The sequence below is a fragment of the Lepisma saccharinum genome, chromosome 10, assembly GCF_977018435.1.
Source record: "Lepisma saccharinum chromosome 10, izLepSacc3.1, whole genome shotgun sequence".
Classification (NCBI taxonomy): Eukaryota; Metazoa; Arthropoda; class Insecta; order Zygentoma; family Lepismatidae; genus Lepisma; species Lepisma saccharinum.
Window position 1 is genome coordinate 59,576,023 of NC_139238.1, and position 14,152 is coordinate 59,590,174.

A 14,152-nucleotide genomic window follows, 5' to 3' on the forward strand; every position below is an offset into this window, starting at 1 on the left:
TTGAGAAAACGCAGTTATTAATTAGTGAAAAGCATGCAGCCACGTGATCATTGAGAACGCTTCCTAGTTGTCAGTGCTGATATGGCAGTAGCTACAGTCTGTCAACACACACCAACTTTCACGTTCCCCGTAAAATGATTACCTTTTCACGTTTAAGAATCATGAGTGCTGTCTAAAGCAATACTTTGATACTTGCATTTGCATGTTCGAATCTAAAGTAATACCAAAAATTTTTCCCCAGCAAATGACATTGAAACTATTAATAACTGTTTGCAATGTGATATTGATATCATATATGGAAAGAATAAAAATCTAGAATTTCGCTTAAAACAAGTTATAAATATATTAAATTATGTGGATACCTGATCTGAAACATACGTTGCATGATCAGAGAGCCTGAATGTTGCATTGAAAACTGCAGAGAACAATGACTGATTTATGAACAGTGAAAGGGTTTTATATGCTGCAATGGAATTTTATTTATAACTATAAATATACAAGGCAGAAGGACACAGGTTGGTATGATGACCTAAATTGTAAACTAAAAGTGTTAATTGAAGAAACAAAACACGTTCACGGTTAAAAATAGGGCATTCAATTTCAGGCACATTACACTAACTGAAAGACTATTTTCAAAATTAATAGTATCACCGTTTTTCACTTTTTTCTCAGTTTTCACACATGTCAATTTCCTCTATATTCTCTGTATTCTCATTGGGACAAACACACACATCCATGCTCGAACCGAGTATTGGTAAGTTTGATACGCGGTTTAGGCACAAGTGATTGGAATCCCACTTTAAACTATAGATCCAGTTTTCTTACTGTGTATAAAGTGGACTTGAAAAGAAAAAATGGAGGAAAAGCGCTTGAACGTTTCGATGAGTTCCAAGTTCCTTGATGAGGCGAAGCTATAACATGATTTTCAAGTGGTCAAGTAGCCCCATGGTAGCGGAAAGAAGACTTTGGGTTCGATTCCAGTTTTATTGCCCTATTTTCTTTTTGAATAACTCGAGCAACTAATTATTGCATTTTATTTAATAAATTATTGGAGTAAAGATTAAGTACATTTTTACTTTATTTTTGGGTTGAAATCTTTACCGTTTTAAATTTTTTTGTGAAAATTATTTTTTACGATAGTTTTTTCACATGTCTCATCATTTTACAAACATACTCAATAAAATGTTATGCCTGGCGAGAAGTACGTATATATTTCTTTCGATAAAATAATCCAGAAATACTTATAATACTATTCACAAGAAATTATTGTAATCGTTTGGAAAACAAAATTCAATTCAAAATTCAACAATTCGCACAGCAAATAAAATAAGAATGTTCGCAAGAAATAAATTGAAATATATAGTCGCTCCAGTTAAGAAAAAAATGGAGATAATCAAACGGGAATCGAACCCAGTATCCCCTGCCCTTGGTGTTAAACTAACACGCTACCACCACACCACCTGGTCTTCTGTCAGTTGGACAATATAATCGTCTTGTGAGTAACGCTTGCTAAGTTTCTAATCTTTGAAGCTCTTGTAATTTTTGTTGTGTGTCACGGAGTTATGTTTACTTCAACATTTAAGCACACAATCCAAACATACGTAAATTTTGTACACAGAAAACATGGGTTTTCTGCACATAGTTACGGAGCATGCGCTCTGTCAAGGACTAGAAGGAACCTCGCAAAAGTTACCGAAGCTTCTCTGCGGTGCTGACAGTTGGCCCCGGAGTCACGTGGTATCAGTTCTTATCAGTCGACATGACCTTGTGCCTGCAGAACCAGCACACTGAAATGAACGAAGGTATTTTACGTGATTTGTAAGCTGGAAGAAAACACGCCACGCGTTACAACAGACAGAGGTTTGCCTTGAGCTTTCGGACAGACAAACCACAGTACCCATACAGACAGAGTATAATGTAAGATAAAAGGAAATTATTTCTCCGTCTCCTCAAACTGACAATTTTATTGCCCTTTTTTTGGAGTTATTTGACCACAGAAACGGATTATATTATAATAATAATCCTATAGCGCAACAGCCCAATATTGGGCCAAGGCTTACCTACCGACTGCTGGCCTCCCTCCCACGCGGGCCACCAGGGGGGAGTGGAGATCTGCAGCCAGACTAGGGGGACGGGTGGTCGGCCCAACCGACCACCAGCCGTTGTAGGGCTTCGCGACCGGAAGAAACAAAGGCTATTCTTTTTAAAGATTACACTGAATAATTGTTATTTGATTGGGAAACTAAAAATGATTTCAGTATCCCTATGCAGTACACAAGAGATTCTAAACACACTGTAAAACATACTACTGTTCGTTTCAACGTATTATTTCAACAACCAAGACAAAAAATAAAGGGCATGCTCAAGAAAAAATATATTTCTGTGATTATCAAGTGCATTACGTGGTTAACATCAAGTTTGGATTTGCCGGTTATCCAAATATTATTAATTTTGAAAACTAACTAACTAACTCTCTAGCCTTCTTAAACCCGAAGGTTCATGGCTGCAGCAACACAGGCCTTCCATCTGTCCCTATCTTGAGCAAGATCTATATACTCTTTCCCATCCCTACCGATTTCCTTTAGGTCCATCTCAACGTTGTCCCTCCATCTTCGTCTGGGCCTTCCTATAGGTCTCTTACCATCTGGTTTCCCAACAAGAATCCTGTAAACTCCTCTTTCCTCTCCCATTCGTGACACATGGCCTGCCCACCTAAGTCTTCTTGATTTAATTATTCTAATAATATCTGGACATGAGTACAAATTATGAAGTTCTAAATTATGTAACCTTCTCCACTCACCTGTCTCCTCATCCCTTTTAGGTCCAAAGATTTTCCTAAAGATCTTATTTTCAAATACTCTCAATTTATGTTCCTCTTTCAATGTAAGGGACCAAGTTTTACACCCATATAATACTACAGGCAAAATTACTGTTTTGTATATTTTAACTTTTAGTTTCTTAGATATTAAACGAGAAGACAAAAGTTTATGAAGAGAGAAGTAACATGCATTTCCTGAATTAAGCCTACTTTTTGTTTCCTCTTTAATATAATTTTCATTTGTTAATATTACTCCTAAGTATTTGAATTTGGAAACTGGTTCAAACGAGTTGTTATCAATAATTAGATTTTGATTATTACCTAACACTTGGTTTCGGCCTGTAAGCATATATTTAGTTTTCTCTTTGTTAACTTCCAAACCTATCTCTCTAGCAGTTTTGAAAAATATTTTAGCATTATTCTTAATTGTATTCACATCATCCCCCAGTAAGTATACATCATCTGCATATGCTAACAACTGAGTCACACCATTTAATTTTAGTCCTTCTTTAGTTTCTTTTACCTTCCTAACAGCATATTCTAAGGCAAAATTAAAGAGCAATGGAGATAATGCATCTCCTTGTTTTAACCCATCATGAATTGTAAATTTGTCAGACATATTATTACCCACACGAATTTTACTTTCTGTTTCACTGGTGCATATTTTTATCATACTAACAAGCTTCTTAGGTATTCCAAACTCTACTAATATATTATATAATTTATCTCTTTTGACCGAATCATATGCTTTTTTGATATCAATGAATAGCTGATGGACATTTTGATTATATTCCCACTTTTTTTCAAGTGTCTGTCTGATGTGAAAAATTTGATCTGTAGTTGATCTGTTACGTTTAAATCCACATTGATAATCACCTATAATTTCATTAGCATATGGGGTTAGTCTTGTTAAAAGAATGTTAGACAATATTTTGTATGTTGTTGAGAGTAGAGAAATTCCACGGTAATTACTGCAGTTCATTTTATCACCTTTTTTAAACACAGGAACAATTATGGATTCTTTCCACTGTTGAGGGATTTCTTCTTTATTCCATATTAAACAAATTAATTTATGAATTTGACATATTAATGAATTTCCACCATATTTAATTAACTCAGCTGGTATTAAATCAATGCCAGGTGCTTTGTTATTCTTTAGCCTTTTAATAGCATCTTTAACTTCAGTCAAGTTAGGTTCTGGAACTAAAGGTTCTGCTGTGTGTACTTCATTTACTTCTGATTTATCTCCTACATGGACATTTAAAAGGTCATTAAAGTAGTTCTTCCATCTATTTAGAATATCGCTTGGGTCAGCTAGAAAATCACCGTCTTTATCTTTTATCAAGTTTACTTTAGGTTGCCACCCCTTTCTAAATTCATTTACACCTTTATATAAATCTCTGATATTTTTATTTTTGCTGTTTGTTTCAATTTCGTTAATTTTGCTTTTCAAGTAATCTCTTTTTTTACTTCTAAACGTGCGGTTAACTTCTCGCTTTATTCTATTATAATTGCTTAGATTTGTATCATCAGAGTTATTTAACCACCTAAGTCTAGCCTGATTTCTTATTTCTATTAGATTATGACATTCATTATCAAACCATGGCTTACTTTTCCTTGGTTTATGGTATCCTATACTTTCTTTAGCTGCTGATTCTATTGCATTACGTATGTGCTCCCAATTCTTATTTACATCTGTTTCATTTATATTTTCATCATCATTTAAATCCTGCAAAACATCAAATCTATTTGACAGTTTAATTTGGTAATCTTTCTTAATTCTTTCATCAGCAAACCTTCCTGTATCAAATTTTATAACTTTTAGATTTTGTTGCTTATGATTCATCACTGAGAGTCTTTCTCTTAATTTAGCAATTACTAAATAATGGTCACTGGCACAGTCAGCACCTCTATGTGTACGAACGTCAATTATACTAGTATGCCTTCTCTTATCAATGAGAATATGATCTATCTGATTATGAGTTTTACCATCTGGAGAAGACCAGGTATATTTATGGATATCTTTATGTTTAAAAGTGGTACTTTTCACAATTAAATTCTTTGAGGTTGCAAAAGTAATCAATCTTATACCATTATCATTACTTAATTCATGAAGACTTTCTTTACCAATCGTGGGTTTAAATGTATCTTCTTTGCCAATCTGTGCATTAAGTCACCTAACAGAATTTTCATATCATACTGAGAAAATTTATCAAAGATCTGTTCTAACTCTGCATAAAAATCATCTTTAGTATTATCATCTTTCTCTTCCGTTGGTGCATCTTAATTTTGAAAATAGTATTTAAGTTAGTGTAATGTGCCTGAAATTGAATGCCCTATTTTTAACCGTGAACGTGTTTTGTTTCTTCAATTAACACTTTTAGTTTACAATTTAGGTCATCATACCAACCTGTGTCCTTCTGCCTTGTATATTTATAGTTATAAATAAAATTCCATTGGAACATATAAAACCCTTTCACTGTTCATAAGTCAGTCATTGTTCTCTGCAGTTTTCAATGCAACATTCAGGCTCTCTGATCGTGCATCGTACGTTTCAGATTAGGTATCCACATAATTTAATATATTTATAAGTTGTTTTAAGCGAAATTCTCCATTTTTATTCTTTCCATATATGATATCAATATCACATTGCAAACAGTTATTAATGGTTTCAATGTCATTTGCTGGGGAAAAATTTTTGGTATTACTTTAGATTCGAACATGCAAACGCAAGTATCAAAGTATTGCTTTAGACAACACTCATGATTCTTAAACGTGGAAAGGTAATCGTCTTACGGAGAACGTGAAAGTTGGTGTGTGTTGACAGACTGTAGCTACTGCCATATCAGCACTGACAACTAGGAAGCGTTCTCAATGATCACGTGGCTGCATGCTTTTCACTAATTAATAACTGCGTTTTCTCAACACATACACAAATACATCGTCGCTTCGGAACATCAAATTTTCATCATTGCTGCTTTCAGATTACCAACATACGAAGTGGCATGCAATTCAAAAGGTTTTGCAGAAACCTCAGTATTATAAATAAGATTGGAAGAAATTCGACAAAAAAAAAAAAAATTCATTGCGCTGGGCTCGAACTGGGGTTGCGCGCATGCTAGTCCGACACGATAACCAACACTCCAAACGAGACAACACGAAACTCTTTCGCAAGTAGCCGACTGAAACGCAAGTTAATTTTCAGATTGCTAATTTCCAAGGTATAACATGCCTAGGCAGATGGGTCTTGCATTTTCTGTACTTTTGTTATTTCAGTCGCTTTGGTCTCTCCCTAGGTTAATCACGGCAATAATGAGGAATATTTTTTAGACAAAGATGATGAACACACACACAGGAATAATTATCCTCGCAAAAAAGCCAGAACTCGAGTCTGGAACCTTCGACGCGAGGTGTGTTTCTTGTTCTAACTATATCTGTGTGTTTTCGTTAGATTCATGGTATTTCGTGAGTTGATATGAATAAAGTAAATAAATAAGACAAGTGAGTGGAAGGGACTGGAGAATCGTAGCTACGGAACCATTGAAAAGATATCCATCGCCTAGATAGAGAATCTCTATATCCCCTTGTGATAGAGAACCTATTAGAAGAATGAAAATACAGATTAAACGAACAAATTTGATGTGTATCCTTTCGACAAAATGCCTAGAAAACAATATTAAATACTTCTTCACCAATAGAAAAGAATAAAAGAACTGTCCTTGGTGGGGATCGAACCTAGACCTCACTTTTTTCTTTTTTTTTGTGATGAAAGTTCCGTACGCTAACCAACACACTATCAATAACACCACTATTTTTTTTCCAGTCAGTCTGTTTCGTTCCTCAACACCTGAAGACGAAAATGCATCTTAATTTCTCTCAATAAATAATTGTTTCATTGCCTATTAATAGAAACCACGTATGCCAAAAATAGACGCATTCTTTCTGTGAAAAGTCCCATGTTTCGCACATCGTGCTTCTCCATTTACTGTTATTTGGACATTCACTTGGAAGTTAAAATTTAGCTTTGTGTGTTTGTTTTCACGTGCATGTGTGTGACAAGAGTGGTGTGCACGTGTGTTCGATGTTTTTCTGGGTATAATTTTCGTTCAAAGCATTAATATAATTTTAAATATGGAATTTCCTGTAATGCAAGGAGTGAAAATATAAACCCCGTCCGTCAGGTTCGTTCCCAAACAACATTAAATAATGGAACGTAACGTGGACCGACTATTATTCCATGTCGAGAACACGAGACATTACGATCGACAATCTTCATCTCGTATTTCTCTTTGGCATCACTACTCAATTTACAGAGATATATACCCGTGACTGGTATACAAGCCGCAGAATTGCACTGTTGGTTGGGTTGTCTAGTCACAAGGCGCTTGGTGGTCAGACATGGATGGCTTGCTTCAGTGCTTCTTCAATAGGGTCGTTACAACCCAGAACTGTCCGTGACTGTACAACATTAGGGTTATATAAAAATAGTGTAAGAGGTATTGCTCTAAGATGGGGTAAAAGTTGAAGTATAAGTATTGGGAATACCCAATCCCAAAAATTTTGATCATAGTATTTATGATGACGAACCTTCGTTTTGCGACGATAAATATAAACAAAATGAAATCCCTCACAAAACAGGCGGCGTTAGACTTTATTATACAAGCATCTTTAGATATTGTATTTCTCCAAGAATGTGGACAAATGAATTCCATTTTTTCCCCAACGATAAGAGTTCATAATAATGCGAAATTTCAATCGGCAGGGACAGCTTTGTTAAGATGTAATACGGTTCCCCTCACAAATGTGGTATGTCATCCTAATAATAGAATCATATCAGCAAAAGTTGCAAATGTATGGATATATAATATATATGCCCCATCCGGATCCCAGTGTAGGAAACAAAGGGATGAGTTTTTTGCGCATGAATTTGCGGTTGAAATGCAGGGTAGGAGAGAACACATAATATGTGGGGGAGATTTCAATTGTGTATTGTATCCGCAGCACCAAAGACCTTAATTTAACACGTAGAATGCATTGCAAAAATTAGTAACTGACTTTTTAACTTCACATATGTCTGGAGTGACAAAAAAATTGGGCAGAGGTTTCACGTATATACGTGACAATTGTGCATCCCGATTGGATAGATTTTATGTAACACTCAAATTACGTCAGTATGTAAAGTCCATCAGTCTAACACCTACATGTTTTTCAGATCACAGTGCTGTCATTATGATGATAAATGTGGACATTCCAATAGTCCCAATAGTGTACGGTTGTTGGAAATTAAATGCTTCTATTCTTAATGAGAAAAATTTCCAACAAGCATTTAATGACCAATGGTCGAGATGGATAACACACCGTCTGAGGAGGATAGATATAATCCGCTAGTGGGAGGAGATTCTCAAACCGAGTATAAAAAGATTCTGTATCAGTTGCTGTAAGGAACGGTCGCGAGATTGGACAAATAAATATAATTTTTACTGCAGGGTGTTGCGTGAACAAATTCAGCAAGCAACAGACGGGAAAAAAGTGCAAACTGAAGTCAAACGTATACAAGCTGTACTGTTAAAAATGACTGCAGAAAGGCGTCAAGGGGTTAAAATTCGTAGTAGACTTCCTCATTTGACAACGATGAGGTCGCCTCTATCAGCCATGTAATTCATGAAAGAAAAAAATGCTAAAAGACAATGTATTAGTGAAATATTTGATAATGGGGGAACAAAGATCAATTCAGCCCCTGAAATACGTAATTGCATTTATAATTATTTTGAGCAGCAATATTCCCAACCAGCGTCACATAATGGAGATTTAATGGATGCATTGGCATCCGAATCAGAGGGTTTTACAGATGAGGAAAGTGAAAACTTAAACAAAGAATATACAAGTGAGGAAGTGTTTCGAGCGGTTAAGGCAGGCCAATCATTTTCAGTTCCTGGTTTGGATGGGATACCAAATAAGTTTTATCAAACCTTTTGTAAATTGATGGATGAAACAATAACGGACTGGATAAATGCAGTGTTTAGCACGTATCAAATGGGTAAATCTTCCATAACGGGTATTATAATTCTAATCCCAAAATGTCCAAAACCAAGCGAGGCTGGTCATTATAGACCCATCACCCTCCTATGTACGGATTACAAAATATTGGCGCGATGTATGCTTGGCAGACTTATGCCTTATGTTGACAAATTAGTAGGAGAGGAACAATATGTTTTTGGTTTAAATAATAAAATCACAAATGTTTTACAAACGATGCGTGAAGTAATTACATGTTATAGACTACAGAAAAATAATTCTGAAAATGCTATATTAGCATTAGACTTTGAACGTGCTTTTGACTCGATAATACATGAATATCTATTTAACGTTTTGCAGGGCTACGGTATACGTGGACATTTTCTATCAGTATTTAAAAGTATTTATAGTCATGCAACAGCAAAAATTCAAATAAATGGTTTTCTGACAAAAGAACTATATTTATAAAGGTGTAAGACAAGGAGATCCTTTGTCGATGTTAGCGTTTTGTATTGAACTGAGACCCTTCCTTTCTGAATAAGGGCGAAAAGTTCAAGGAATTAACATACACTCTACTACCATTAAGGTGTTAGCGTATGCTGACGATATAACTGTATTAATAAATGCACAGTCTGATATTGATGCAACGTGTCAGGTATTACAGAAATTTGGAATATGGTCGGGATTAAAAATAAACCAAGAAAAAAATAATCACTTTTGAATTAGAATTTGGCTCATTCTCACTCGCAGCGAGGTAATTTTAAGGTTGTACCACCGATACGCATACTAGGTATAATATATGCGCACTCTATTCAAAGTATGATCCAATTAAATTATGATAGAGTAATAACTCGTGTTAAAGCGATATTACAAACAAATAAATTTCGCAGCATTAGTTTACAGTCAAGGGTGACCTTTGTACAGGTGTATGCACTGTCAAAGGTATGGCACATGGCAAAAATCCTCCCACTACGGAAGTTAGATATAAATAAACTTAAGAGTGCAGTAAATTGGTTTATTTGGAACGGTCAGATATTGTGGGTCAAACATGTGTTACTTTGTTTGCCCTTTGCCGAGGGAGGAATGAATCTTGTGAATATAGAACTCAAATGCCAGGCTTTACGTATTCAAGCTGACACGCAGACATTGATTCAGCATCCACTCAGCCTCACAAGTAAAGTTTTGAGAAGCGCTTTGGACTATATTTCACTAGAGGCTCCTATTGATATTACTAGACTGGTAGACACTTTATGGTATTTTAAGGCAACAATAGTGGATATTAGTTATGCCCTATTACAATCTCCGATATTAACAATGCCAGTGACATTGGAAATATATCGCAGACTATGTAAATTAGAACAATCAATGTGTAAAATTATTGAGCAAAATCTCAGAATGAAGTGGAGAGAAATATGGAATAATATTCAGGCTCACCATCTTACATCACAAATCCGATCAGCATGGTATAGAATTGTCCACCAAAAATTAATCACTGGAGAGAGACTCTATGATCTTAAATTAATAAATACACCAATGTGTGCTAGGTGTAATGTATCTGATAGTTTAGTCCATAGACTGAGTGAATGCCAAATAATACAAATATCATGGCTCTATATAAGGAAACTTGTGAGTACTATTTGTCGAACATCAGTGTATAACATCTTTGTAGATATTCTTTTATATCCAGCTTTTGCCTCTTACCCAAAAACAAAACGTAAAAATGTACAATGGCTCTTAGGACACTATGCCTATTTCCTATCGACATATCGGCAACCAGATTTTAATATACAATTTGTAAATTACCTCCATCAAGAATACTACAGGATACCTCACTGCAAAAGAAATAGATTGTATGCTAATTTTCTTACTGTAATATTCACTTGCCCAATAAGTTGAAATGTAAATTGCAAATATATGTAATAAAAAAAATAATATAAAAAAAGTGGTTAGCACATCGCGCTGCGACGCCAAGGGTCTCGGGTTCGAACCACGCTCGGGCTTCGTTGTTTGTGAATGTCCATTCATCAGTTTCATCATTTGATCCCTCATTTCCATCTTCGCAAATTAGCCAAGAGGGACAAAGCGCGAAGTAAAATAAACTAAATCAATCAATCAATCAATCAATCAATCAATCTTTCCCCTTTAAAGTCAATTAACTTCTATTTGAAACATTTCTTTCGAAACAACTTTGTTTGTAAGATATTTTGAGTTATCAGCTTAAATGGTTCACACTGTACTATATCACGAAGTACCTTTAACACGTTTATCAATGTCCTCAACATGTACGTACACTGTTAGAAGTTTACTAAAATTTACAATATTCTACCATTGAAATTTAACAGTCTGCATGTTAATTAAGAAAAAAGAGGATACATTCAGTTTTTATTTAAATTCGAATATTTATTTATGCAGAAAGATATATAATGATTATAATTTGCTGTTTTGTGAACTATAATTATATTTTAAAAACTGAACCATTAAAATTACATTAATTAGGCTAACTATATAATGGCTTTTAACACTCTTAATAACAGCAATGGGATTTTTTCACGGTAGTATTAAGGCAGCTGTAATTGACCGCCATTTCTTCAGTCAACTTTTACACGTGGGTAAAACATCGTCTCTTCTCCCAAGAATTATGCATTTAAATTAATTCCTTCTTTAAAGGCCTTTTCAGCCATCCAACATTTTGGAATATAATTAATTCTGTTTTTTTCCACAACCTTGCCTGATAATTCAGGCTATGGAGAATATAAACCCTAAATTTCCTGTTGAAGACTTTATGTAGCATTTCTACAATTATTTTGCATCATTTCTTCACATAATATAACATGTTAGCATAGGAATGTAACCCATACTTTTAGAAAAACATCGGAAATGAGAATTGCTGTGTGTAATCTCACATTTGATGCCTTTAACCTTTTCCATGAACGGTTTCTTTATTTCAGAAACTTCAGTGTAGTGGAGCTTGTAGATCAGACGCCGAAAGTTAGGAACTGGTCTCCTGAAGAAGGGTACACGAAAGCTTACGGTGAGTGCATTTCACCATGTTTCTCCCACTGTGACCGCCCTCCTCTTTCCGCCCGCAAATATTCAACCAATGAATTTCTACTCACTTTTCAGACAGTACTTCAATATATTGTACAAAAACTGGGTGTTAGGTTTTGAGCATATTGTTTTTTCTTTATTTTATTTTTCCTGAACGACCTTCCGCCCCCAGCACACACGCACTTCCCGTTCATAGGCGGCTACAGGGAGTGTCATGGGTGCTTGTTAACCCTTCTGATATGAAATAAGGGGGGGGGAAAAATGCATATACAAGGTGTTTCCGTGACCATGTTACAAACTATCAGGGATGAAGGAAGGGGACAAAAGCATCAATATGAGATAAGAAACCCCTGTTCAAAAACGTCCCAGTCAGAAGTTACAAGGGTTCCAAAACAATTCTGGCATGAAAGGTATGCAACCCACAAACTTCTAAGGGAGCCCCACAAGACGAAAGTGGATGTAACCTTGAGAAACTAGCAGGTACGTTATTTCTTTATGGAAATATGAGAAAAGAACTCTCAATCCTAGAATGTCCCAGTCAAGAGTTATAAATCAAAACCGTTGTTGAAAGGTAGAAGGTTCTATGCAGTCCCTTTTTTCAGGATGCGAAACTACCACGGTGGCTTTGGTCCCACTTTACCTGTAGATCCAGTCCCGATTAGACCATCTGAGCATAAAATAGTCTCGACAAAACCAAAGTTGAACCAAAATTTGTGATGGTTATGAAAGAAAAAGAAATATCTTTCTTTGTAGCCTTAATAGGTAAATCTTGTTCAAATTTGCATCCTCCAGTATCGATGCAGGCACGACGGCATCGCAAGAAGCATTTTCACTTACGCTCTACCATCCCTGAAGTCTTTCTGGCGATGTCACTGGCAGCAAGTTTTCTTGCCAGGAGATCTTCTTCATTATCCACAGGCGTCTCGTACACAGCACTTTTTACGTGACCCTAGAAAATAAATCAAGTGAGAACAGATCACGTGAACCTGCTGGCATACACTACACGTCACTATGGTTCTGGTTTGTAACGGGGTGCACGGCTTTGCGCCAATCACTCTGGAAAATGGTTTGGTTTTGCGCCAATAATTACCGGATCCTTATCTTTCCGTACATGGTTTTGCGCCACTACAGAAAATCGTAATTCAATGACTTAGGTTGGCAAGCATGATTTTCCGTCCCACTTAAACAGGCTGCGGACTGTCACCGAGATAGCGTGGTTAAAAATTATGCACCACCAACCATAAGTATACAAAATTGCACTTGTCAAACTGCAGTCTCTTACAATGGAACCTTTGTGGCATGTGAGATCAATTTCACGTAATGCATGCGTGAAATTGCTTTGCGATTATATTGATCAATGTAAGATTCAATTTTGAGGTATTTTTCTCTTAAAACGCTCCTCTTACGAGCGGGTTTTTCGAGGCCATTTATTTGAAGGTAAGTGTCGGTCTGGAGGTTAATCAATGCATGTACAAATTCGAAAACTTCATTAATGGCACTGTGAATCCCTTGTTCAAAGTCAACGCATATTCTTTTCGGTTCAAGACTACTGCCGCAAACTTGCTCACACTTTAATTTCACAGCATTGAACAACGAAGTATACGTACTTTTTAATTTGTCCTTTAATACGCAGAATAACAGGGGCACATAATGGCCTTTTTCCAGAATATGAATCGTGAACAACTGAGTGAAATGTTTTGTACAGTAGCTGAAGGTCCCATCCATATAAAGACAATCAGCATCTCAAAGATATTTTAGATTTGATTCACAACCGAATACTATTATGTTCTTTACGCTGTCATTAATTAGTACGAAATTCTCACCACGAACAGTCCTTATGGTCTGGTTTTCGACTGCTTCATGAACATCGCTCACTGATTTCGGCAATGGAGGGAGCATATTTCGCCGTGTTCTATACACAGCCTCTCGCAAAAGTTTCTTATCTGTGAAATGTAGCTGATTGATACTTGTAAGCCTTTCTTCGTTCAGCGCCGCGTACACAATGCTTGAGGGTTGTTCATGTAATGCACTTGACGCCTTCCGTTTACATGAACCACGAATTTGTTGAAGTATTAAACTGCGTTCATTGCTATCGTGATTATGAATTATCTTCTCACTTTCAACTATCATGTCACTGTTCGTAATTATTATTGCTGTACACGACTTGTTTGTGCAACGCCACCGAACACGTCCATCTGAATATGCGTAAGCTTTCCTGAATTTATAATTGTCCTTACTTATTAGAGCCTTACCTCTATTCGATGCCTCTGC

At 35.9% G+C, this 14,152-nt stretch overlaps 1 protein-coding gene across 1 annotated transcript in view; it reads left to right on the forward strand.

Annotated features, from left to right (window-relative positions):
• Positions 1–14,152, forward strand: part of LOC145994116 (uncharacterized) — a 145,048-nt gene that overhangs the window by 46,247 nt on the left and 84,649 nt on the right. The window contains exon 6 of the mRNA XM_083130205.1: positions 11,782–11,864. Coding sequence (XP_082986331.1) covers positions 11,782–11,864 — 83 coding nt within the window. The remainder of the gene's footprint in view (positions 1–11,781; positions 11,865–14,152) is intronic.